Source organism: Malania oleifera, chromosome 7 (genome assembly GCF_029873635.1).
Source record: "Malania oleifera isolate guangnan ecotype guangnan chromosome 7, ASM2987363v1, whole genome shotgun sequence".
NCBI lineage: Eukaryota > Viridiplantae > Streptophyta > Magnoliopsida > Santalales > Ximeniaceae > Malania > Malania oleifera.
Window position 1 is genome coordinate 95131333 of NC_080423.1, and position 24347 is coordinate 95155679.

General features: G+C 37.0%; 1 protein-coding gene across 3 annotated transcripts in view; it reads left to right on the forward strand.

The window, feature by feature from the left end:
- The window catches only part of LOC131159652 (uncharacterized), a 50524-nt gene that overhangs the window by 17425 nt on the left and 8752 nt on the right, over positions 1-24347 (forward strand). For 2 of the 3 annotated variants that reach the window (XM_058114708.1, XM_058114709.1), the window contains exons 2-10: positions 2724-2845; positions 3060-3192; positions 4115-4271; positions 4360-4438; positions 6367-6407; positions 6568-6684; positions 6831-6911; positions 12713-12775; positions 12873-12924. In XM_058114708.1, coding sequence (XP_057970691.1) covers positions 2724-2845; positions 3060-3192; positions 4115-4271; positions 4360-4438; positions 6367-6407; positions 6568-6684; positions 6831-6911; positions 12713-12775; positions 12873-12924 — 845 coding nt within the window. The remainder of the gene's footprint in view (positions 1-2723; positions 2846-3059; positions 3193-4114; positions 4272-4359; positions 4439-6366; positions 6408-6567; positions 6685-6830; positions 6912-12712; positions 12776-12872; positions 12925-24347) is intronic. The other variant, XM_058114710.1, reaches the window with a different exon arrangement.

A 24347-nucleotide genomic window follows, 5' to 3' on the forward strand; every position in this document is an offset into this window, starting at 1 on the left:
GCTGCGTACACTGTGACGACCCTTCCTCTACCCTCACGAAGCGGTGACCCTTGTGGCCCAAGGATGCCATTTTTTTGTTCTAAAATTTATTTAAATTTTATTAAGAATTATAAAAATATTTTATGTAATATTCCCGTGCAATCACGTGCAACGCACTTGACACATTGACTAGTGTGTGTGTGTGTATATGTGTATATATATATATATATATATATTAATTTATATACTGTGTTCAATTTATTATCATATTCTCCATGGTCATGGTGGTAAGGTGCTTGAATTAGTTTGATGGAAGAGGCTGTGGGTACACAATTCTGCTCCTGCCCAAGTTGTGCTGATGTAGGACGGTTCTAAGTAGCCCTAGTCCTACAGTTGACCCTCTTTGTAGCACACACACAATATCACAATCTATGAGACTAATTGAATTAACCAAGCATGAACATCACAAACATATTCAAATGATCACAAGTTGTTGAGATCTTGAAAATATATATGATTTGGTTAAGAGTCCTTAGTTGATCATTTCATTCAAGTAATCAAGTTTCCTTTAAAAGATGTTATATTAGAAGTCTTAGATCACAAGTCCTAGCGTATAAATCAAATATTCCTAAGCATGGTACTAGCAAGCATGTTCATGTTCAAAATCTAGGAAGATTCAAAGAGAGTGAACAAGGTTTTTCAATCAAGGCTTCGGGCAGAGTTTCAAAGCTGACAAGGTACTTTTAGGGGCTGTGTTAGATGGTCACAAACAAGGAATTGAAACGAGATTACCAAAAAATTCGGAATGTCAAACACCATGACACATGAGTACTCAATCGCACCACGAACAAGCTTGTTGATCCTTAGGAATCTTGAGACGAGAATGAAGCTTGAGGTGGTTGTGGCTGTGAGCTATGAAAGAGGTGTGGGTGTGTAGTGTTGATGATGACGTTGATGTTGTCGCGGTCTCTCACCGCCCAATCTCCGGGGAGACGGAACGTAGCCTCACACTACTCACTCACAAGGAGCGGAACAAGATTCACAAGTTATAGCCTTACATGCACATGACTTGCACATGGCTTCTTAGAAGATTAAAGAAAATAGAAAAGTAAAATAAAACATTTAAAACATAGGTAATGAGGTTCCTAGGAAATAGTTTGTCATAAGAAATAGGTGCCTAGGAACTAGAATAATTATGAGAGTGGAGTATAGGAACTTAAAATGAAATAAATGCTTCTTAAAAACCCAAGACTCTTTGACTTGCAAGTTGTCATGCTTCTTGAAAAACCAAGACTCTTTGACTTGCAAGCTGTCATCCTCTTTCCAAGCTAGCTTCTAAGAGAAGCTTCAATTGCTGCAAGTAAAGTTCACATCAATGGTGGACTTTGGGTGGTCGTCCACGTGTCACAATGTCCACGAAAGATACTCAAGGTGCATGTTGATCCCCATCATGTGCTCAATTGTAGTATTGTTTATTTATTTATTTTTAAATAGGAGGGCCAGGTCAACCCAATTGGCTCACCAAATGATTAGACTTGGACACTTGGTTCTGCTAGATTGACCCCGGTTTGCTTTACTTATGGTTTAAAAACCTTACCATCAGTTTCAGTTGAACTGAGTTGGATTGGCTAGTCCAGTCTGGTTTTCAAAATCATGATCCACCTTAGGAAAGCAAAAGCAAAGAAACAAATACAAGTATAACCAAATAAAACTTATAAAGCTTACTTCTCTGATGATGTACCATAAAAGTCCAAATGGAGTCTCTAATTCGCTATATCCTTAAAGATTCTGCATTAGGCTCCAACCAAATACACCAACAAAGGTAGCACATTTCCCAAGAACCATCCTCTCATTAGCAATACACTAATATCAAAGCCCTTGAAATGAAGATGGAAACACTAGAGAACCCTCTCATTTGATCCTCCCAAATCCCTCTCTCTTTCTCCCTCCCTCGTCCACTTCTCTCTCTTTTAATAATCTTGTGTTCTTTCATCTCAGCACCTTCTTTTGCAAGATGAACCTAGTGTCATGGTTCCCAAGTGTCATCATGCATTTGAAAGTGATTTAGTCCTGTTGTCGAGTTGTGATTATACTGGCTTTTATTTATCCAAAATGCACATGCAAGCGTGCGCTCACACTGAGAATCTGATTGATGTTGGTGGGATGTTACTTTGGAAAGTCTACCGATGAACTTGAGTGAGCTTCAGGGAGTGATGTATTAAATTTTTGGTGAACTTGTTTCCTTTTTTCTACTTTATGGAAAATGCTGTTAGCAAGATTATATATTTCAAGGATATTGGCAGGCAGTTAGTCTTTTTAGTGGCTGAAGTACAGTGTGTACTTCGAGCTTAATGATTGGCCCAATTGCATGTGCCTTAGTAGTTTGTATATGTATTTATTTGAATAAACATGTGTTTGGAAAAAAAATTGGCTGGTTGAAATACTTGGGGTAGTTTATTGTTTGAAGTCACACACATGCACAGATGCAGACACTCATGCATTATCTTAATGCAAGTTTAATGTAAAAATATCTTGGGGAAAGCATCACAATATATAGCAATTCTTTTTTTGTTTTTTTTGGGTAACGTGATTGTGTGATGTGGGCATCATTTATGTAGTTTGATAACCACAATATTCACTACCACTAACTGAACTAAAATAATGGCAATTATTTACTTAGCTTTTATTAACTACCTCATATAGATTGTACTTGGAAAACTATAATGAAAACCATTGGTATTTAGGTGAAAGTTTATTGGTAAATGAAGCAGACTGCTCCCACAAAATTGATGAGAACATGTGGAAGAATCGAGAACATATCGAGGAAATTCTTTTTTTACTTGAAAGATCACATTGGCCACCATTGGTAAGACAGATGCTTTGTGTTTTCTCATGAAAACAATATTTTATTACCTATTTTTAACTTTTTAGATTAAAAATTTAAATGTTCTTGAGGTGCTCTTCCAAATTATATTTTTCCAATGATTTAAATCATTTTACACTCACTCTCAGCTTGAGAACCACTTTGAGATTATTGTTGCTGCACCTTTTTATATTCTGCATTTATTTTGTGAGTGCAGCTTCAACAGCAGTCCACAGCTGAAGATGCTGAATTAGCTTCTATTATTGAGCAGCTTAAAGTTAAATTTCAAAACACATTGAAGATATTGGAGTCTTTCCAATCCAAAAATTCTGAAAATATATTCAACACAGGTTAATGTTTACATATGCACCTTTCATTTTTTTATAGTGTTGACTTTGCTTCATGGCAAACTGTTCTGTGGAAAGATAGTTAATGTATGGGTAAGAGACACTGACCTATAATTTTTACTTGGTTGGCTTTTTTGAGTTTTAATTTTTTTTCATCTTGTCTTGGGGGATTGTTATGGGTGATTGTGCATCTTGTTCTCCACTGGACACTTTGTTATACTTTCCGTAAAACACATGCATAAACTCTTGTAGCCACATATTTAATTTTAAGTTGCTCATACTCATTGGTTTTATTGATAGCAATCCCCAGTTCTGTTTGGAGTTATCAACCAAAAATTGTCGTGGGATTTTTTTGGGAGTATAGGTGAGCGTACTGCTGTTGTGGAAAGGATTTTAATATTACTAGTTTGGGTATCTTTAGTTGTTTTGATGGGTTGCCTTGTCCTGCTTTGGTGTTTAAAATGAAAAGAAAGATAGTGGAGTAGCTCAGGTCCCATTCTTAATGTGGAAGTGCCGAAGTGGAAAGAACAGTATCAGAAATTTCCTCCAATGTTATGCTTTGGTGTTGAACATATTCTTGACATCGCCCTGGTATGTTATGGAGAGCTGTTGTTTTAGTGCCTGCCATGCTGCCAATTTCAAGCTGTTATGATCCTTGATAAATCAGTCAGTGTAGCTATTTTACTTCAAAGCTCAAACTTAGCATTTCATATTTAAATTTAATTTTCTTAAAATTATAGTTCTATATAAAAATTGTAAGCCCAAATCAAACTTCAAATACAATTCAAATTATTAATACGAAGGAATGACTTGAAGATTCTGGGCTGCAATACTCTGCTACATGCACATATCAGAAGAGTGGCTCAGGCTACTGTTAGGAAAATTTCTCAAAAAACTGAGAAAGTATTTGTGAATGTAATTGCAGTTATGACCTACATGCCCCAAGATTTTCGAGGAACACTAATCAGACAACAAAGGGAGCGCTCAGAGAGAAATAAGCAAGTCGAGATTGATGCTTTGGTTGATTCTGGTGGAAGTATCCGTGATCGTTATGCTTTGCTGTGGAAACAACAAATGGAAAGGTGAGGTTTCTTGATTTCAGTTTGTGGGTTGTGTACAGCCTTTGAATAAGTTTGTAAATTTGTTGCTAAATACAAGTTCCATTGTTAGGAGGGCGCAGTTAGCCCAGCTTGGTTCTGCAACAGGAGTCTACAAAACCCTTGTTAAATACTTGGTAGGAGTGCCACAGGTATGTTCTTTTTCAGTTTAGGCTCTGTTTATCTTCTTGTAGAATGCTTAAAAATGTGGTGTTAAATGTTGTTTTCTGCTTGTTTAGTGTCTTGTAGCATGGGGACAATTGAATCATTTTACATATCATACCTGCTTTTGGTGGAAAAGGACTTGTACTTTTTAAGCCCTTTTAAGCCTTTTTTTTTTTGTGGAAAGTTATCAGGCTATTGACATACCCAGCTAGTCTTTTGTCTATGATCTAAGTCACATCTTTGACATTAGAACTTTGTATACATGAGATCAGACATCCTTCTGTTTTATCATATGACATTATGATACTGACAATGTCATGGTCATTGTCAATTTGTCATCATTGTTTTATTTGGATTCCTCTCCTTTGTTTGAGATTAATTTTTTAAGCAATTTGAGAACTCAGTACACTGTAGTTATCCTGCCTTTGTATGCGTTCTCATCATTCACCCAGTGGGACTTGTGGCTTGTTGTTGTTGTTGTTGTTGTTTGTTGTTGTATCCTTCACCTCCTCGTCGGCTTTTAATAGTATCTGGCATCTATTATATTATATGAGTAAAATCTCTCTCTCTCTCTCTCTCTCTCTAAACTTTCATTTGAAGGTTATTGTGCATATGCTCATCTTTGCTTTTGAAAACTATCTGACTATGATTCTGATTCTGTTACTTGCAATGCACGAATCTATTTCTAGTTTTACTGATCCACATTAAATTTCATTGATAATTATTTTGTTATTATTCATCATAAAAGAAAATTATTTGCCTGATACAGAGACAAGGATATCAATTCTTCTGTAAATTGACATTGCCATTCACAATCTCTCCAGTCTCCAGCCATCTATAGATCCAAAGTCTGCTCGGTTGCTTGAAGCAAAACGCACAACACGGAGTGTGTGCGTGTTCGCGTGTGCACACGTGGCACTGGTTTGCAGACCCAGCCTATCATTCCTCAAACTTCTTTATCAAGTGTACTGACTGTGCATGCATGCATGCATGCATGTGTGATTGTGAATAGCATTTTGGTCCTCGAACCCTATCAGTCCCTTGCCATTCCACCGTCTCGGCGTTGAGTATATATAAAATTTGGTTGTGGCTATGTCCTTCCAGTAACCTTGTAATCCATTGGCGGCTAGGAATAATATCTTTTCTGCCTAATTTTTTATTTTATAATCCTAAACGGCTAAACATCAGGATTCATTATTCCAATAATCACAAATATACTCTTCAACATTTCAATCAAAAACACTAAAAAGTTGTGGGAAAGCCTGATTTCCTTAGTAAACTGTTCAACATTTAATAAACACTTTACTCTGTAAAATAATTGAGGGCGAAGCAGTCGAAGCCTTTTACTGAACCTAATAGTTCATATATGTGCTTGTGCTTATGCCTCAAGGCCAGGGTATTGATTCCCCTTTAATCTTCCACTTCTAATCTACTTACCTTAATTTATTTATAGTACACTCCTTCCACTTAGAAAACTGATTTACCCTTTAGCTTTCAATTCGATCTCTCTTACTTTCTGTTATTAATATTCTTAGTTGAGGGTTATTTTATATAGAGCTTCTCTTGGAGGTCTTTGTTACACTTTGTCTCTCTCTCTCTCTCTCTCTCTCTTTGGAAGCTTGTGTGTGCATTGTTTTGGACAGGCATGAAAAGAAATGTGCATGCACTTCTAGTTCTTCTATTTTCGTTTAGGTTTGTTAACATGTGTGTGCTTGTGTTTGTTTTTCTTTTTTTTATTGTTTTTTTTTTGTTTTTTTCTTTTTCTATTTTTTAATTTAATTTTTTTAGAAGTTAGAGTCATCGGTAATTGGGGGAGTTGCACAGTTTTGGTTCATTTTGGTTACACTTGGTTTATTTGCCATGTGGAAGCATCAACAGCTGCAGGTGTATCTTCTCACCCTTTTATCTGATGCAGGTTTTACTAGATTTCATTCGGCAAATAAATGATGATCATGGGTACATTCATTCTTTTCTAGCAATGAGTATTTATTGTTTGTCCATATTGATTCTATCTCACCTCTTGCCTACAGTAGGAGATTAAAATGACAACTGAGCACTTGTTCTGCAAGTGTGTAGACTATTGCAATCCTAAACTGAAAATTATTTTATTTAATAGGCCCATGGAAGAGCAACGGCAACGTTATGGACCACCGTTATACAGCCTTACATCAATGGTGCTTTCCATTAGGCTGTTTCTTTTTCTATCATGGGGGCGTTTTGAGGCTAGGAAATTGTGAGATATCTTGATTTGTGTGTACTATTTGTTTCTCTTTTTCAACAAGAGCCATTAAAAATCTTACCCAGCGCAGTTACACTTTCCTTTTTGTTTGCTTTTCTTTTTCCAGCTTGACATTTTTTTGCTATTTTTCTGTTGAGTAGAACAAGGCATCAAGTTACGGTTTTGGAGCAAGCAGTTGACGTTTACACTGCTGAGTTTGAGAGGTTCATCAAATTTATAGGGTATAGCTCTGTTCCTTTTTTTATTTTTTATTTTTTAACAGGTTGAATTTTACTTTTGTTTTATATTATTACTGGTGGTGTCAATGTTGTCTCTTTTGCTAGCACTTTATGGTCGTCATTACTCATTATCTTCAATTTTTACTTTTTCCATTTATATAATTATTTTGGTATTATTTATGTTTACTGTTTTGATCACATTGTTTTGATTTTGTTCACTGATTGACTTTACTCTTTTTGCTTTTTCTTTTGTTTTGGCTGAAGCTGTCTGAATTGTATTATGATCCGCCCTCCTGTTTTGTCGCCACATGGTATTTGTCAATGTGAAATTGGGAAGAATGGTTCAATATATATAGGTGAAGCAGCAATTTAATACCAGTGATCTATCATTTTAGTAGAGGCTTCTGGAAAACCTTTAACCATATGGCACTCGTTAACCTGCTCTCTCTCTCTCTCTCTCTCTCTCTCTCTCTCTCTCTCTCTCTCTCTCTCTCTCTCTCTCTTTCACACACACACACACACACTCACAAAACACAAATTCACATACTAATGTGCGTATGTGTTGTCCAGTCATTCTTTCTGTCTTAAGCTTGTTTTCTTTCAAATAGCCTATCTTAACTGGTTAGGACATATTCTTTTTTTTTTTTTTTGTTTTTAATAAGAGAGAGATTATAACTAAAGAAAGCAGCTGTGCCGCCCTCAGTAAAGCAGCAAAAGAGGTTGGAGAAACATCGGAGAGATTTTCTTTGGGGAAGCAATTATTAAGGTTGAAAATTTCATCTTGTGAAATGAAACAAAGATTGCTTTCTCATTCAGTTAGGAGGGCTGGACTTCAGGCGCTTGGAATCTTCAACTGGGCCCTCCTTTGCAAGTGGTTGTGAAGATTCACTGTGGATTATGAGGGTCTGTGCAAAAGAGTTAGTGCTGACAAATGTGGCTAGTTGAGGGTGCTGGTTCACTAGTAAGGTGTTGTCTTCGTGAAGGTATCTTGGATGGCAAGGGGAGAGTGCTGACAAATATGCCTGGTTGACGGGGCTGGTTCACTAATGAGGTCTTCTCTTCCTCCTAAAGGCATCATGGAGGTTAAGGGGATGCTGACAAAATGGATGGTTGGGGGGTGCTGGTTTATTAATGAGATCTCCTCTTCCTAAAGGTATTATAGAGGGCAAGGGGAAGTTTTCTGAGTTTATTGGTGGGAAATGGTAAAAGAGTCAGATTCTAGCTTGATGTTCGGTGTTAACTCACATCTCTTTGTAGCAACTTGTTTTTGGATGAGTAATTATAGATTATTGGAAGGGAGGCCAAAGCTAAGAGTTTATTTGTTAGGAATTAGGATATAATCATATAATTATCATATCCTCTAACAAATATAAGGAGAGAGAGTGAAACTAGAAAATTTTTTTTGGGGGGGGGGGGGGGGATTGTTGCACTTGGTCCAAAGAGTAGATGCCACATTGCTTTCGTTGAGAGAGGATGGCACGTACCAATTCATGATGCCACTTAGCTTTTGTTGAGATGGTGCTCTGTCAAGAGGGAATGATAGGATAAGGCTCTGGCATGGAAGAAATAAAAAGGTGATTGTGGGGTGGGAAGGCTGTGCATAAATTGGTTCAAATTGATATAACTGATTGAATTGAAGTGCCAAACCATTTCGGTCCACATGATTCTGTTACATATCTGAAACGGTTCAGTTTGGTTTAAGAATTTTTTTTTGCAAATCTAAAAACCAATTGAGCCGTTCAGTGATTTCCCTAGTGGGACTCCAGAAATCTCTCTTCTTACTCATTTCTTATTTTGCTCGGCTCCTATTCATCTAAATCTCTCCTCTAACTTCTCATCCTCCTTGCCTCAAGCCCTTGAATGTCTTCTAGGGTTTTCAATCTTGTGGCCACTTGGTCCACTTTGGTGCTGCTGGTTCCACATGGCCAACTGCTATGCTTCTACACTTTCAAGCTCTTGGGTCTCGGCTCTACTCTCGGCCCTCTCAATCTCAAGTTTAGTGTTCCACATGGCCAACTTATCAGACTTTGTTATTTGTATCTTGTGATATCTCGTAGGTGCAACTAGATAAGTCTATTGATCAAGGTCATACTCGTGTTCAACGATATTAGGTTGGATCACATTTTGACAGAAGATCCACAAATGAATATTGTGTGTTTGTTCGTGGCATTTTGATGTTCTGGGCAAACTCTGGTTGCATGGTCAAGTGTAGAGTCAGAGTATAATGTGATGACCCATACTAATGAATTAATTTGGTTAAAGAATTTGTCAGAAGATCTTGGATTTCAGCGTTTGCTGCCTATGGAGTTGACATATAATAGTCAAGCTGCTATCCATATTGCTTCGAATCTGGATTCTAACACATTGGAGTTTGTTGTCATTTTATTTGGGGAAAGCTTGTGCAAAAGCTCATTATGACTACACATAAGTCTGAATATCATTTGGCTGATATTTTTGACTAAGTCCTTGGAGGGTGCTGAGGTAGGGCTGCAAACCAGCTGAGCTGAGCTTTAACGTTTTCCGGGTTGGCTCAGTAGACTAAAGGCTTGCCTTTGGCTTGGGCTTGGAGGAGCGAGGCCAAAATTCTGGCTTAGGCTTGGGCTCAGGCTCAAATGAGAGTGGGTTAAAAAATATGGGCTTGAGCTCGGCTTGGAAATAAAACTACAAGCTTGGTGTCACAAGCTGAGCTTGTTCAGGGTACTATGCTTGCCTGTGACCACTTGTCTTGTGTACATTAGATAGGTAACCATTGTGTAAATAGTAGTATATGTTTTATTCATTGAGTGTGATTATGCCTTCGTGTAAAGTGAAAGTATGACTACTTGGACAGTTTTGTGTTTCCTAGTGACAAAGATAGAATAGTGTATAAAGCTCTTAGGGAGTGTTAGTGTTCATCAGTCATTGTAAAACTCTTTAGCATTTGTAAACGTGTTTAGCCTACTTGCCTCCCTCACTAAACATGTGTTGCCTACAGAGGTGTTAATAGTGAATGTGTAGCTTATAGTTCACCGCTACTTTCATTTGCTTTTGTGAATGTTTATTGCTTCTTCTTACTCTACATCTGATGATTGTGAATTTGGTTGTGGTGAAACCATGATATACTTTCAACTGACCAGTTAAGCAAGAGTGCTACAACTAGAGCCACACAGCGGGCTCAACTCTTTTCATCTTCCCACAAGCTTAGTTTTCCGGTTCGGTCAGTTTTTAACTGATTACAGGAAATTTTAATCTTTAATTATTAAAATATAATTGGGCTTGGGCCACGGATTATAGTACAAAATGGACTCCAAGAGCAGGCCTGTTCTCCTAGAGTAGGGAAACCCAAGCCTGCTGCCCATGAATGTGAATGTTCAGTGGTGCAAGGTGACATTTTATAAGGAGTAGTGGACTCTCAATTTTTTTGATGTAGCCAATTCAGGACAAATAGAGCCACAGAGGGGAGTGCCTGCCTTGTGAGGAAACTAGATTCCACGTCTTTTCCCTTGTCCCACATTGTTTGGGAAGAAGGGAATAGCCCTCATCCACATTTATAAAAGATTCCAGGTCTTCTCTCATGTCCCAGTGTTTGGGAAGAAAGGAAGCCCTCATCCATGTTTATAAAAAGCTTCCCTCCCCACCTGAATCAATTACTCAAGCTTGGTTTACTTGAAGCTTTAAATAAATTAATAACTAATCTAAATAAGCCCATCACCCTTAAGCATATTTAAACCTATTAAATGAGCCCATGAACAAGCCTAATCCGAGCTTATTATCGAGCCTAACCAAGCTGCTCATGAGCAGAGCTCGTGTTTGCTCAAGCTCGGCTTGTTTATTAAATGAGTTTGAAAACTGGGCTTTGGGAACATCATTCATAATGAACAAGCCCAAACGAGCTCTTACTGAGCTGGGTTAAAGTCATTTATAACAAGGTAGGAGCATATGATATATATGCTCCAGCTTGAGGGGAAGTGCTACAGATTATCATGTGTTAGTAAGGTTATTATCGTTTGTTGATGTATATGCAATATATTATAAATGAAAGAGGATACCTTACTATTCTACATCTCCACTTTAAAAACTTCTCTTTTCTTCTCTTCTTTTTCTTTAACATGCTTGATGAGTTGATAATGCATGTGCCTATGCTGCACTTCGTTTCTTTTCTTTTTTCTTTGCAGTGATGCTTTTAATGCTTTATTCTTCTTTCAGGGGAATCACTCTTTTTCCTTTGTATTTTCCTCTTCATTAATCATTATGCAAATTACTTGTTACTGGCATGACATTGGCTGTGTGCATGGAGTATGTGTCATTGACATTTGCTAAAAGATTAAGCTTTTAGGTGATGGTTCAAGAGTGTATTCTAGCAATCCAATGCTCTCTTTTACATGTGACCTTGTCTCACACATGAAGAGGTAAAAAAAATAAAGCTTGAAGCCTTGAACAAGCACGTGAAGACAAATACAGCAAATTGCACTATAATGGGCATAATGGGAGAAAACACAAACAGTAAGACTTGAACCCTGGACCTGCCAGGACCCTAGTTCTAATACCATGCTGAGTCACCACTTCATCTTAAAGCATAAACTTTTAAGTGGTGAGCCAACACTGTGTCAAGCTATCCAACAATATTTACACCAATGCTGGCCCACAAATGACGTTGTCATTAGCATAGTTGTCAAATCAAGACTCGAATCGTGAATTGAAATTCCAATTTTGGGAATTGAGAATCGAATCGTAAGATTTGGTAAAAAAATTTAAAATCAATTCTAAATGGCATGCATATATTGGTATACAAACAACAAGAAAAATAATTAAATACACATAAATTTTAACAATAAAAAAACCATATTTTATGTGTATGCTTTCCCTAAACAAATGAAAAGTAAGAGCCTGAGTTAGGAAATATTAATAAAATAATAAACTTTGTGTTGTTTAAGGGAAGGAATCAAGGAAAAGTAATAAAAAAATTAACTTTTGATGTTGATAAAAAATTAAAAGATTAATATTTCATGCGTATTCTTTCTTGGGATTAAAAAGAAACACAACGAAACAGGAGTACCACATTAGCCAGTAAGTGTTCCACCCCTTTTCTCAATGGCAGAATGCTATACACCTAGAATGAAGAATGGCATGGCATAGGGAAGACAATATAAGATCTAAAGTTCTATTTTATGTTAACCTTTTAAACTATCGGATCTGATAGGTCCAGGACATGATAGGTCCAGAATTGTGTGAATCAACAGATTCAGATCGATTTGATAGATTGAAAAGGTGAAGGATAGATTCAGCAACTATTGAATTGTTTTTAGATTTTCTAGTAAGATTCAAATCGATTTGGTATGGAATTGATACGAATCATATGAATCAAATCATGAATTTGTAAGATTCTAATAACTATGGTCGTTACAGCCTCGAAGGATGATGATTTGTTTGGAACTGCATGAAACATCAATATAGTTATTACACATCAGAAGGTTAGTTTCTTATTCAATGCTATCAAAGATTCAAAGGAATATGTAAAAACACACGCACACACATAATTCCTATGAATTTAGAAGGATCTGTATTATTCATGGTAACTTGCCTACTTTTAATTTCTGATATCAAATGATTTTTGCAAGTCTAGGGAGAAATTAAGTAATATTATCTATGTGCAAACACATGGTTGCACTTTCGGTAGATAGTTGTTAATGTATTTGATAAGTCTTTTTCTTTCTTTTGTTTTCTTTTCTGTTCTTCACATGTTTGCACTTTTAGTACATAGTTGTTAATATATTGATGAGACATTTTCTTTCTTTTGTTTTCTTTTCTGTTCTTTTTTACTGCAGCGAGGTCTTTGCAAATTCCCCTTTCTTTATTCTGGCAGAGCATGATGCTGCAACCGAAACAAGGTGAATTTCCTGAATTTTTTAGTGTGTTTTTTCAGCACCCTATTTTCAGTTTCTAGTTCTTTAGCTCCCCCTCCTCCCCCCGTTTCTATTTCCACAGGAAAAATGATGATTATAAAGAGATAACTGTTTCAGCTGGGAAAACTTACGAGGTTTGTTTTCTTGCTTTTTAAGAAAAAAATTATTTCTTCACACATGAAGATGATGATTCATGTATTTAAATTTTGCAATTGGATATAACTTGGCAACTTCACTCTCTTCACATTTCTAAGGAAATAATACGTATTTTTTTTTTATAACAAAAGAATATATATTAAGAGGGAAAAGGAGATTACAACCTAAAAGAGGACAAGTAATTCTCGAGTAAAAAGAAAACAAAAACAAACAAAAACCTCACTAAGAAATTGACTAAGAAATCCCTCTTTTCATGGGCTACTTCAAGTTCGCTAATATGTGCTGACCCAGTTCTTTGACTTCCCTTTTGTGCCCATCCAAATGATCTTCTTACTTCCAGGAATGGATAACCACAAACTCAACTCATCCAAAAATTGTTGTGCTTCTAATCCTTCCCATTAACCTATTTTACAGGAGTGGGCGAAAGACCATCCTTGCATTGCTGCTATTGACCCATTCCATCCTCCTCAAATATTGAAATACCCTCTAGACCTTTGATCAGATATGGTGGCACGTATGATCTATCTCTATGTAAATGTGATGATTAAAAAACATAGCCACATTGTAATCTCATTCAAAAGCAAACTACCATCATGTGCAAGCTCGCCAATATCATCACTATTGTTATCCGATTCACAGCTTCCCATTTTTCTTTCCATACTATTGCTACCCCTGATATCTCTCTTCTTCTTCTTCTTCTTTGTTTTCTTCTTCTTCTTCTTTATCTTCTTTGTTTTTATTTTTTATTTTTTTATAGAAAAGGGACTTAATTTACAAAAAAAGAAAAAGAAAAAAAGAGAGGAAATCGTGAATAGAGGAGGGTAAGGTATCCTCCTAAAAACAAACAAAACAGTTATATTAAAGCCCCCCCTCCAATCTCTTTGAAGGATATTATAGCAAAACTCCCTGGGAAAAACCCAAAGAATGAGCCCAAAAGGAAGTTAAGAAAATAATCTTTCCCATAATGGATGCAAGGGATTTGTTTTGCCATTAAAAATCCTGGCATTCCTTTCAATCCATGAAGTTTGAAAAAGGGGAAAAACAACATATATCCTTTTACTTCTCCCAAAGCCTCTATACCACCTGTTAATAAAGCATCTGTGGCCGCACCAATCCCTAATCAAAAACTGAGAACAACTAATAGGCCCAAAGCTTCTTAGCCACTGAAAATGGAGAAACAAGTGGTCAACAGTTTCACTCATCTCAAAACACAACACAAAATATCTAGATTGATATCTTTATAAAACCGCCTCACTTGAGTGGTAAGCTTATTAAGAGCCAAAGTTCATATGAAAGCCTTGATCTGGAAAGGTACCTTAGCTCTCCTAATAAAGTTGCTCAAGGGAAAATAGGAAGGGTTTGGGGTTTTCAATACCCAAGAAAGGAAAGATTTTGTTGATAAAGAACAAATAGAATTCCCCATCCAAGTCCTTGAATCACCCCCATTTGAGGAACAGAAGTGTCCAGCATTCTCAATGAAATGGCCATATCATCAAACTCTCTCATTGAGATTTATGGAAAAATGAAAATCCAGAGAGAGCCCCCCTCCAAAGAATAAATTATAAAAAGCATAAACCAAGGTGTTAAGGCTTTGAAACCATGTTAGATTATCACTTTACCTAAAACTTAAGCTATTAGGTGTGGGCCAACAATATCTATCAAGCCTTAACACTCCCCCGCACTTGCAGCCCAATTGCATGTGGAGAGATAAACACACAATAAACAACACCCATTACAGGGTATAAGATAATTTTTCACAACGAACTGTAAATGTGGGCAACAAGACTAGAGCCCAAGACCTCCTAGCAATTGTGGCTCTGATACCATGTTGTAAAGTTAGAAATGGAGGAGAGAAGAAAAGAAGGAGAGAAGAGAAGGGGAGAAGAAGAGAAAAAGAGAGGAAAAAAGCTGCATGGCAATTTTCCTGGAGTCTATGTACAGCTCCAGGTCTGCCCTCTTATATATTATTAATAATTATAAAATCTTAAGGACAAAATACCTCAATTAACACAACCTAATTATTAAAATAACGTATTCTCTTCTAACACAAGGCATTATGGATGGAAGACAGTTTGAAATGACGAGCAACCAAAGATTTCAAGGAAACCTCATCCACACGATTCTCCTCCCGAAATTGAGTAAGATTTTTTTGTTTACCTTTTGTATCCGAACCATTATGATGCAAACTGTAGTTGATTTTAATTACCATATGCCATCTCGAAGGCTCGTAGCCCTAGCTCCCTCACTGTCTTACGAAGGCTCGCTGCTTCCCATCCTTCATTCAACTTTGAGCTTGGCTGCTGTCGAGATCTCTTCTCTCAAAGGCCACAATGACGGGATAGGAGGAACTCTTGAAGGCTCTTCATGCTTCCTAGTCGCAACTATAGGAGAGTATAAATTAAGGACTTGTGATGGTTCTCTCTCTCTCTTGAGAAGGACTTTCACTCACTTTCTTGATCGAGATGCTGTTAGTTATTGATGATGGGGATTTATTCGGTCCGGATCAAAGGGAATTCCTTCGATCTGAGATTGGATAGAGTAGGGAAGGTTCGAGCTTTGTTCGTTCTTGAGAAGTAATCTTTAGTACAATTGGTGGGTTCAATTTTCTTCAGCTGCAGCAAAAATGGTTATTACAGGGGTTCTCATCTCCTGTTGGAAGTTTAAGCAATTCGTAGTTCTTGGGTGGATTTTGTTGATAATTGGGTGGTGATTCATGTGATGAGGGCAGGGAAATTCTTGGAATTAGGGCGCGGATGGAGAGGCAAAAGATATTCTATCTTTGTCCCTGAAGGATCCAAAGACGATGAGTGGTTTTGGTTGGGAAAGAGTTTGATGTTTTAGTGAGCTCATGTTTGTCAGGCATTGATGGAGATGATAGTAAAAAGAGTTATGAGAATTGATCCTGGACTCAAATAGTATGAGGAAAAACTGATGCTGATGGAGTTTGTTCAATTCCTAAGGTTGGTGCTGGCTCGATTCCAAATGATGAGTTCACTTGATTCTTAAGGATGGAGTTCGGTCAATCCCTAAGGATGTGCCAGAGATGGTGTGTGTTTGGTGTAGGGGGAAGATGCAAGAGGAGACCCTGCTGTCAGCTTTGCATGAACAATCAACATTGCTAAGGGAGAAGGTTCAGGCAGAGGAGGTTACACCAGGTTACACAAGAGGCAGCTAGGGTGTTTTGCATGAACGGTGGGATGATGAGGGTTGGGTGGGCTGTGCCTGGGTCTTCGATGGTTAATTTAGATATGGGTTGGCTGTTTGAGAGCAATAAAAGGCTTCTAAAATTTCTAATGGGCCTGTTGGTTAAGGAGGCTCAAAAGAAGAATTTTGATTCTATATTGGTCCAGTTTAGAAAGGAGGACATTCAGCAGAGTGAAACACAGTTGGGCCAATCGAAAGGGGCAGCCCCAAATGGTTTGTCAGGTTTTCGATAAAAAAAAAGGGCCTTCCTATGAAAACTTGTGAGGCTGTGGGAAATCTCTTCTCAAAATAGAAGAAAGACCCGTGTGGTTCAACACTTCGATCGTCTTCTAACAAGAATGATAGTAGGCTGGTTCCAAGATTGAGTTTGTGGGATCCTCTTCGAAGAATTTTAATTTTTGTGGAGTTGAAAAACAAGACTTTGTTGTTGGTTTGGAAGGGAATTTAGATGATAAGGGAGTCAATTCAGGTCATCAAAAGAGTTGAAAGTTTTACGCTCGCCGTAAGGAAGTGCAATCGGGTTTTGAAAAGTGGAAGTATTTTGAAGATAATTGGTATTCATCTGGTGACAAAACAAGAAAAATTCTTAAGAGAGATTCTAAAGGTGTTTTAAGTATTTTGGAGGAGCCAATTGTTGAGAGGATTAATACAAGGATAGTAAGAGACAGGGGATGCTTTAGAGGATGATAGTGTAGGAAGTAGTGAATTTGAAATGACGAGAGTTTACTTTTGGATTAAATTTGGGAGCAGCAAGGATTTTTTTCTGACTCTTCTTATGATTATGATTGTCTTGGGGATTTAGTTACCATATGTGCCGCCTCCTCCTCTACAAGGTTTAATGGAATTAATATTTTTGAGGACGATGCTGCTAAAGATGCGGAAGGTAAAAGATGGAATTCTACCCAATGCAGTTCAAGAATCTGCTGTGAGAAACATTCAAACTCAGAATTTGTTGGATAGATTGGGCTTGGGCCTCATCTTGTCTGATTGTGGAGGTAATGAAGTTAGGCTTGATGGTGGTAAAGTGAAGAAGGGTTAGAGGGAATTAGCGAATTGAAGTGTTTGGTGAACTATGATGGGAAGGGATTAAAGAGGGGCTTTATTGGATAAGTTCAGCTTATTATTATTTTTGTTTATTTTTTTTATTTTTATTTTTTCTTGTGTTCTTTGCTGTTGTTTTTCTTTTTATTTTTGAAGATTTAGCATCCTTGCTTTGATTGTACAACCTCTTTCTTAATATATCTTCTTATATTGTCAAAAAAAGAAAAAAAGAAAAAGTAAAAAAACCGTGTGCCATAAGGAATCAACCTCTAGGGGGAACCTCCATAATCATTTTCCAAATTGAGAAATATTTTTAGAGAATATTTCTTCTAATCGTGTCCCAAAAAACTTTGTTTGGCTCAGTGCGCTGTCTAAAAAGATGAGGAAAAGAAGTGGGAAATAAAAATTCCTGAGCCATAGGTCTTTCCAAAAACAAATCTAGGAACCCCTCCTCACTTCAAAATTTAGTGTGAAGGGTGAAAATTGAGTAAATCAGGGAAATAGACCTCGACAGATTCCCCAAAGAACATCTCAAACATGCATTGGTATCGCACTATTTCCCATCCAACCAAAACTTACTACATATAGCTCTATACCATAGAGAATTATCTTCTCAGGGGAAGCACCACAACCATTTAGCTAAAATAGTGGTGCTTCTAGGCACAAAGTTACCAAGACCCAACCCCCCTCCTTATTAGACCTACAAACCTCCGCCCAACTCACTATATGGTCCCTACGACTCCCCACACCAAACCACAAAAAATCTCTCATGATTCTCTCATTCTTACTAGCAATATTCACTAGAATTTTAAAACAGATAAAGTATAAAGCATAATACTAGAAAGACAAGCCTGGGTATGGGTAATTCTAAGAGAAAAAAGGGCACCCTTCCAACAATCTAATCCATTACCCTTTCCACTGCTAGATTCCAAAAATCCGCTCTTTTAGGATTCCCTCCCTGCAGGACCCCTAAATAAGTTAGGGACCAATCCAATAAACCACACCCCACATCTACAGCCCAATCACTAGTTCTCTCCATGCATACATTTAAGGCTGCTAAACCACTTTTCCCCCATATTAATTTTAAGCCCAAAAATCCTCTCAAAAACTTGAACAACCAAAATTTTTCTAAATGAAAGGTTATGATCCTCAAGGAAGAAAATGGTGTCATCAGAAAATTGAAGATGAGAAACCACCTCCCGCTCATTCCTCACACCTAACCCTTTAATCGACCCTCTTTCAACTGGCCTATCCACTATCCTACTAAAAACATCAACTGCAAGGATGAACAGAAAGGGAGATTATGGGTCTCCTTGTCTAATGTCTCTAGAAGCAATAAATCAAGATTGAGGTTCACCATTAGCACTAACTAGAACCACGCATTAGACAAACAGCCACTAATCCACCTGCACTAAGGCTCCCTAAAACCCTTTTTCACAAAGACCTTATCTAGGAAACTCGAGCTCACTCTATCATTAGCTTTCTCAACATCTACTTTGAAAACAAGCCCCCTCTTCTTATTTCTACAAATGTCCTCTGCCACCTCATTTACCACCATAATAGCATCTACTATTTGTCTCCCCCTCACTTATTACTAATGTCCAGAGGAATAAATGAAGTGAAAAGAGCCATCCCCAATATCACAAAGAATAAGTGAACAGAAAAGAACAGAACTTTGGAGATGAGCTTCTATAGACTAGCATGTGTACAATAGATGGCTTCTCTGACATCCCACACACTGCCTAGCCCATGCTTAACCTTGTGCCAAATAGATGTGAGAATGGAGGGAGGGTGCTTTACTCAAATTGGAATTTGAAAAAGCTTATGATATGGTGAGTTGAGGTTTTCTCGACCAAGTGATGGCTAAGGAGGAGTTCGAAAGGGTTTGGAGAAGTTAGATTAAAGGGTGCTTATCCACCATGTTTGTCATAGTGATCGGTTATCCGAGGGAGTTGAGGGTTAAAATAAAGGGAACCTCTCTCCCAATTTTTTTTTTTTACTTTCACAGTTGATGTGTTGAGCAAAATGCTTAGCCATGCTCAAGACCTTGATGTGATTCGCACTCTTAAGGTTGGCTAACAGATGGTTGTAGTATCCCATCTTTAGTTTGATGATAATAGCCTTCTTTTTCTCGAGGATAGTATTGATAAATTTCAAAAGGTTTTAACCTTAAAATTTTCAAAAAAATTTCAAGATTGAAGATCAACATGTCTAAAAGTGGTGTCCCAAGCATTAACATGAGAAGGGGTGAGTAATGGGTTTTGCTCCCTTAGCTGATTGTACTATTTTACACTAGCCTTTTTTGCGTGTATGTGTGGACAATGCGAGTAGCTTTCTAATCCCATGGAATCTTCAATTCAAGAGATCTCTAAATGATAGGGAGATGGTGGAGTTGTCTTCCTTGTTGTCCGTATTGAACAATTGCAACTTATCTTTGGGAAGGGATGTTCATTCTTGGTATCCGGATTATTCAAGGGTGTTTTCTTGTAAATCATTCTTTGGATCTTGGACCTATTAAAAAAATCTCCCTTTTCTCTTTATCTTGTTATTTGGAAGGTTAAAGTTCCCCAAAAATAAAGATGTTTGTTGTGCTTAACAAAATTAATCCTGATAACTTGCTGCAGATTAGGAGACCTTTGAAGGCTCTCGCTCCAGTCTCCAGATGTTTCCCTGCTCTGTTATAGGAATTCTGAAACAGCCTCCCATCTCTTTTTGCATTATGAATTTGCATGGAGGATTTGGAATAAATTATTTGGTATTATGGAAGAGAGTTGGGTTTCCCACTAACAGTGGAAGAGTTGTTAGTCATCTCTTTTGTTGGCTCTGGAAGAAAGAAGGATAGGGCAGTCCTGTGGAAGTGTAGCAAGTATGCAGTTTTATGGGGTTTATGGTTGCATTGTAACATGCAGATTTTTTCTTCGAAGAAGTTGAATTCGTTTTGGTGTCAGTCTTTGACTTCTTTATGGTGTATTGTGTTTGGAGTTTTTAGGGATGCTAGTTTTTCATGATTTAAATAGGGATTCGAGGAACTGGTTGGCTTGATTTTTATTGTTTTAGTTTTTTCCTGGTTTGAACCAGATTTTTTTGGGAGATGTCTTATTTTCGCTAGTAAATTCATTCCCTTTTAGTGAAATTTCTTTTGCTATACATAAAAAAATTCCTATGGCCAGTAGTGCCAGCATCCCTTAGCGTTGATCCAGCAGCAGCTTTGCTTAACATACAAAACCAGTAGCTGGCCATTGATCTTGCAGATCCACCTGCATTAGTGGCAGAGGAAGAAGTTTTAAGGATTAAAAAAAGGGATATAGATTACTAAGTTACAGTGTTCACTCTGGATAACCACCAGATAAGGTGGCAAATAAAGTTGATCCACCTGAAGCACAGGCAGGGGCGCTACCAGTAGCGTACCTTCCATATTGAAATTGTGAACCAGATCCATATACGAGGCTATAAGCACCAATAACAGTTGATTGGGAAGTATATCCAGTAGATCTGGATGGATCTTCTGTTAGGTTCTTATTAGTAGGTGTTTCAAATTACTATTCTCATCTCCAAAATGATTAGTTTTTGGTTGATATTATAGTATTGGTTAGATACTTTCATTGAATAATTTTGACCCGCCGCTTGGAATCAGATTCAAGGATAGAAGAATTTGGGATTCTGTAATAGAGAATTTTCCTAGTAACATATTCGATCGATGGAAAGGTCATTTGCTTCCAAAAGGCAGACTTATTAAAAGTAACTTACCAATATACTTCACTTTGATCTTTCCTATGCCTAATTATGCGGCTGGAAGGTTTGCTAGATTTCAGAGGAGCCCTGTGGGTCAGTGTGGAGGAGAATTTCAAGTACCATTTGGTTAGGTGGACTGTTGTTTCCTTTCCTTATTGAAAGGGTGGGCTGGGAGTATTACATATATAATTGATGATCAAGGCTGTCCTTAAAAATGGCATTGGAGGTCACTAGGATCAGCTGGTGAGAATGGTTATTTGCTGGCAGTAGGGAGAACTTTTTTGCTGGTGAGAATTGATGAGTGGCAGTAGGGAGAAGGACCCTCGTGGGGTGAGATGTTGGAAGCATATTATCAAATGCGGGAGAACTTTTTTGCTGGCATTTCTTTTGAAATCGTAGATGGTCTGCTTATGTTTTTTGGCATTATGTTTGACATGACCAACTCCTCTAAAAAGGTAATCACAAAGAGTTTTTAGGATTGAATGAAACAAGAATGCATCTGTTGGCTGTTGTTTCATGTAGGAGAGGGACTTGGTAAGGTCATGTTTAAATATGTGGAATGCTTTTTATGGGGCAGAGTGAAAGGGACAGGAGAGGATGAATAATTCAGTTTTACTTCAAGAATGGACTCTTCATGGTGGAAGCTACCATTCTTGGATAGAAGAAGGGGAGTAGGGTCAAGATCTTACATTTCAATTTCGATTCAAATTTTGTAACTCCAAAAGTACGGAAATTTCGACAAAAATTTCGATTTTGATATCAATTTCAATTTGAAAAAATGACGGAAATTAGTAGTGAAGCATGAAATTCTTTGTGAAACTTTAGAAATGGTTAACAAACATAATAATATAAGTTTTAGGACTAATATATTACAAATTAAATACATCTATGTTTTGTATGAGGTGGAAAAGTTGTAAAATAGTATGTGTATCAAACATATTTGTAAGATAATGTACATTAAACATATTCAGCTAATACAAATGAAATTCATAAATCATTTAAATATTATTTATTATACAAATAATGATAATTTAGACATGAATGATTAAATAAAATGTTACTGTAAGTTTATTTTTTCAAATAATTTCAAAAGCACTTGTAATAATCTTTTGTTTTGATAGAATAAATAAAATAAATCAAAAGAGAAATTTCACTTCACTCCTAAATCTCTCATTTGAATTCCGATGAAATTTCATTGTATAGTTAAAATTTCGACAAGTTTCGCTAAAATTTCGAGATTACGATAAATTTCGGATGATTCGTTGAGATTTTGACAGAAATTATGCAAGACAAAAATCAACTGCCATTTCGATTTCGAGGGTGACGGAAATTGGAAATTTCGACAATTTTGTGGAAATTTAAGACCATGAGTAGGGTTACCAACTTTTCGTGGAGAGCTTTTGGAAAACTAAGATACCACTTGGTAGCCCTTTCTTGGGCTGCTACTTGGGTAAGGATCCTAACCTTAGATAACCGGATGAAAAGAGGCGTCTACAGCTAATAGGTGATGTTCTTTAAGGAACAAGGCGAAAATGTAAATAATCTGTTGATGTCCTATAAATGGCTAAGGTGCTGGTGGTTTTAGTTTAAGCCAATATTTCTAAGAGGTGAAGGCATAATGTGAGGCATGTTAACCGTAATGAGGCAAGGCATCAGCGTTAGGTGTTAAGGTCTAAGCTGTTTATAAATATATACATATATTTTATATCTAAAAGTATATAAGCAAAATAACTTGCATGTTCAAAAGGAAAAAGGAAAAAATTGGGAAAAATTACAAATAAAATTTGAAAAAAGTTAAAAGTATGATTTGTGGACTTACTTGATGATCATTCTAAGCATACAAACTTAAATTCATTCAAGTAAACCTTGCTAAGATAATCATAACATTACAAATTCAAATTGTGTCCATGTTTTAGTATACAATTCTCAATTGTTTTGGAAAGGTTTAGGTTCATAAATCTAGAGGGAGAGCCTCTGAAGGAGTGGAAAGTTCTCTGGAAAACCTTGGAGGGAAGTGGCTTTCTGCTCTGTTTTTCTTGTCTAACAGTTTCATCTGTATTCAGCAACAGTCCTGCTTCTGTTCTTTTCTTCTGTGGATACTTCCTGTACTTGAGTGACTCCCCCTCACAGCCCTATAAATTATAATATACCTTTTTCTTATTTATCCAAAAAAAATCTTTTTCAGTGAACACATTAAGGTGGGGCTTTTCTTTCTACATCTTTCTCTTGGCTTTTAAAAATTTCTTGTCTTTAGACTATTAATTTCTTCATTTTCCTATGAATGGAGGTTATATCTCATGGTATTTCCATTTTATTAAGAAGCTTAGTGAGACTGAAACAAGGGAACTTATTCGTTTAGTAGTTCTTGAATCTTTTCCTCTTCATGTGATATTAGAATTTGGGCTGGGTATAGTTTGTGGGGCTTTTCTTGTAAAGCTTTTATTTCATCTGTCGATTTTTTTTTTTTTTTTTAAATGTTTTTATTTTATCCTTTGGACAAAGGTGTTTTATAGGTAAAATTTCCTTCTAATGTTATGCATTTTTTGTGGTTCTTAACTAAATTAATAATAGTAACTTGTTGAAGGGAAGGGGCCTCGCAAGGCACTTGGCCCAGATGTATTTGTGATCCATATTTTGCCCTGTCATGAATGGACATCCATCTTCTTCAACTGTTAGATATAGGCAAAAATGCAATACCTAGTGCACAAGGCTCCCAAGCTGTATTGAGGACTAGGGCCTGGGGAGGGCCTGATCTATGCAACCTTACCTCCAAATTCGGAGAAGCTGTTTCCCTGACCTGAATTTGTGCCTTTCAAGTTTATATTTAACACACGCCTAGTGCACAAGGCTCCCAAGCTGTATTGAGGCCTAGGGCCTGGAGAGGGCCTGATCTATGCAACCTTACCTCCAAATTCGGAGAAGCTGTTTCCCTGACCTGAATTTGTGCCTTTCAAGTTTATATTTAACACATTTCTTACTGGGCGAAGGCTCGCAATCTTGTTAGATAGCAAGGCGTATTTGGAATAGATTTGTTTCCCATTTTTGGGTGAGATTTCGGTTTGTCTAGCTGCTTTTGGGGATTTATTATGACGAGTTTTCAGGTTGTGGTAAGGATATGCAGGGGAAGATATTTTTGCAATGTGCTTGGTTTCTATTCTTTGGGTGACGTGGAAGGAAATTAATGAGGGTTTTTAATCATTATTTCATGCCAGTGCATCTAATATTTATAGGATTGTTTTCCTTGCCCCTTTTGCTTTAGCTGAAGGTGTTCTTGGGGACATCTCTTTGAATAATGTGCGAAGAGATTGAAGGGCCATTTTCACATTTTTTTTTCCCTTCTCTCTCTTCGTAAAGAAAGAGTCCATTTTCTCTTTTGTTTCTTTGTCTTATCTAAAAGAAATATTGAGAGTGATAGTGACATAAC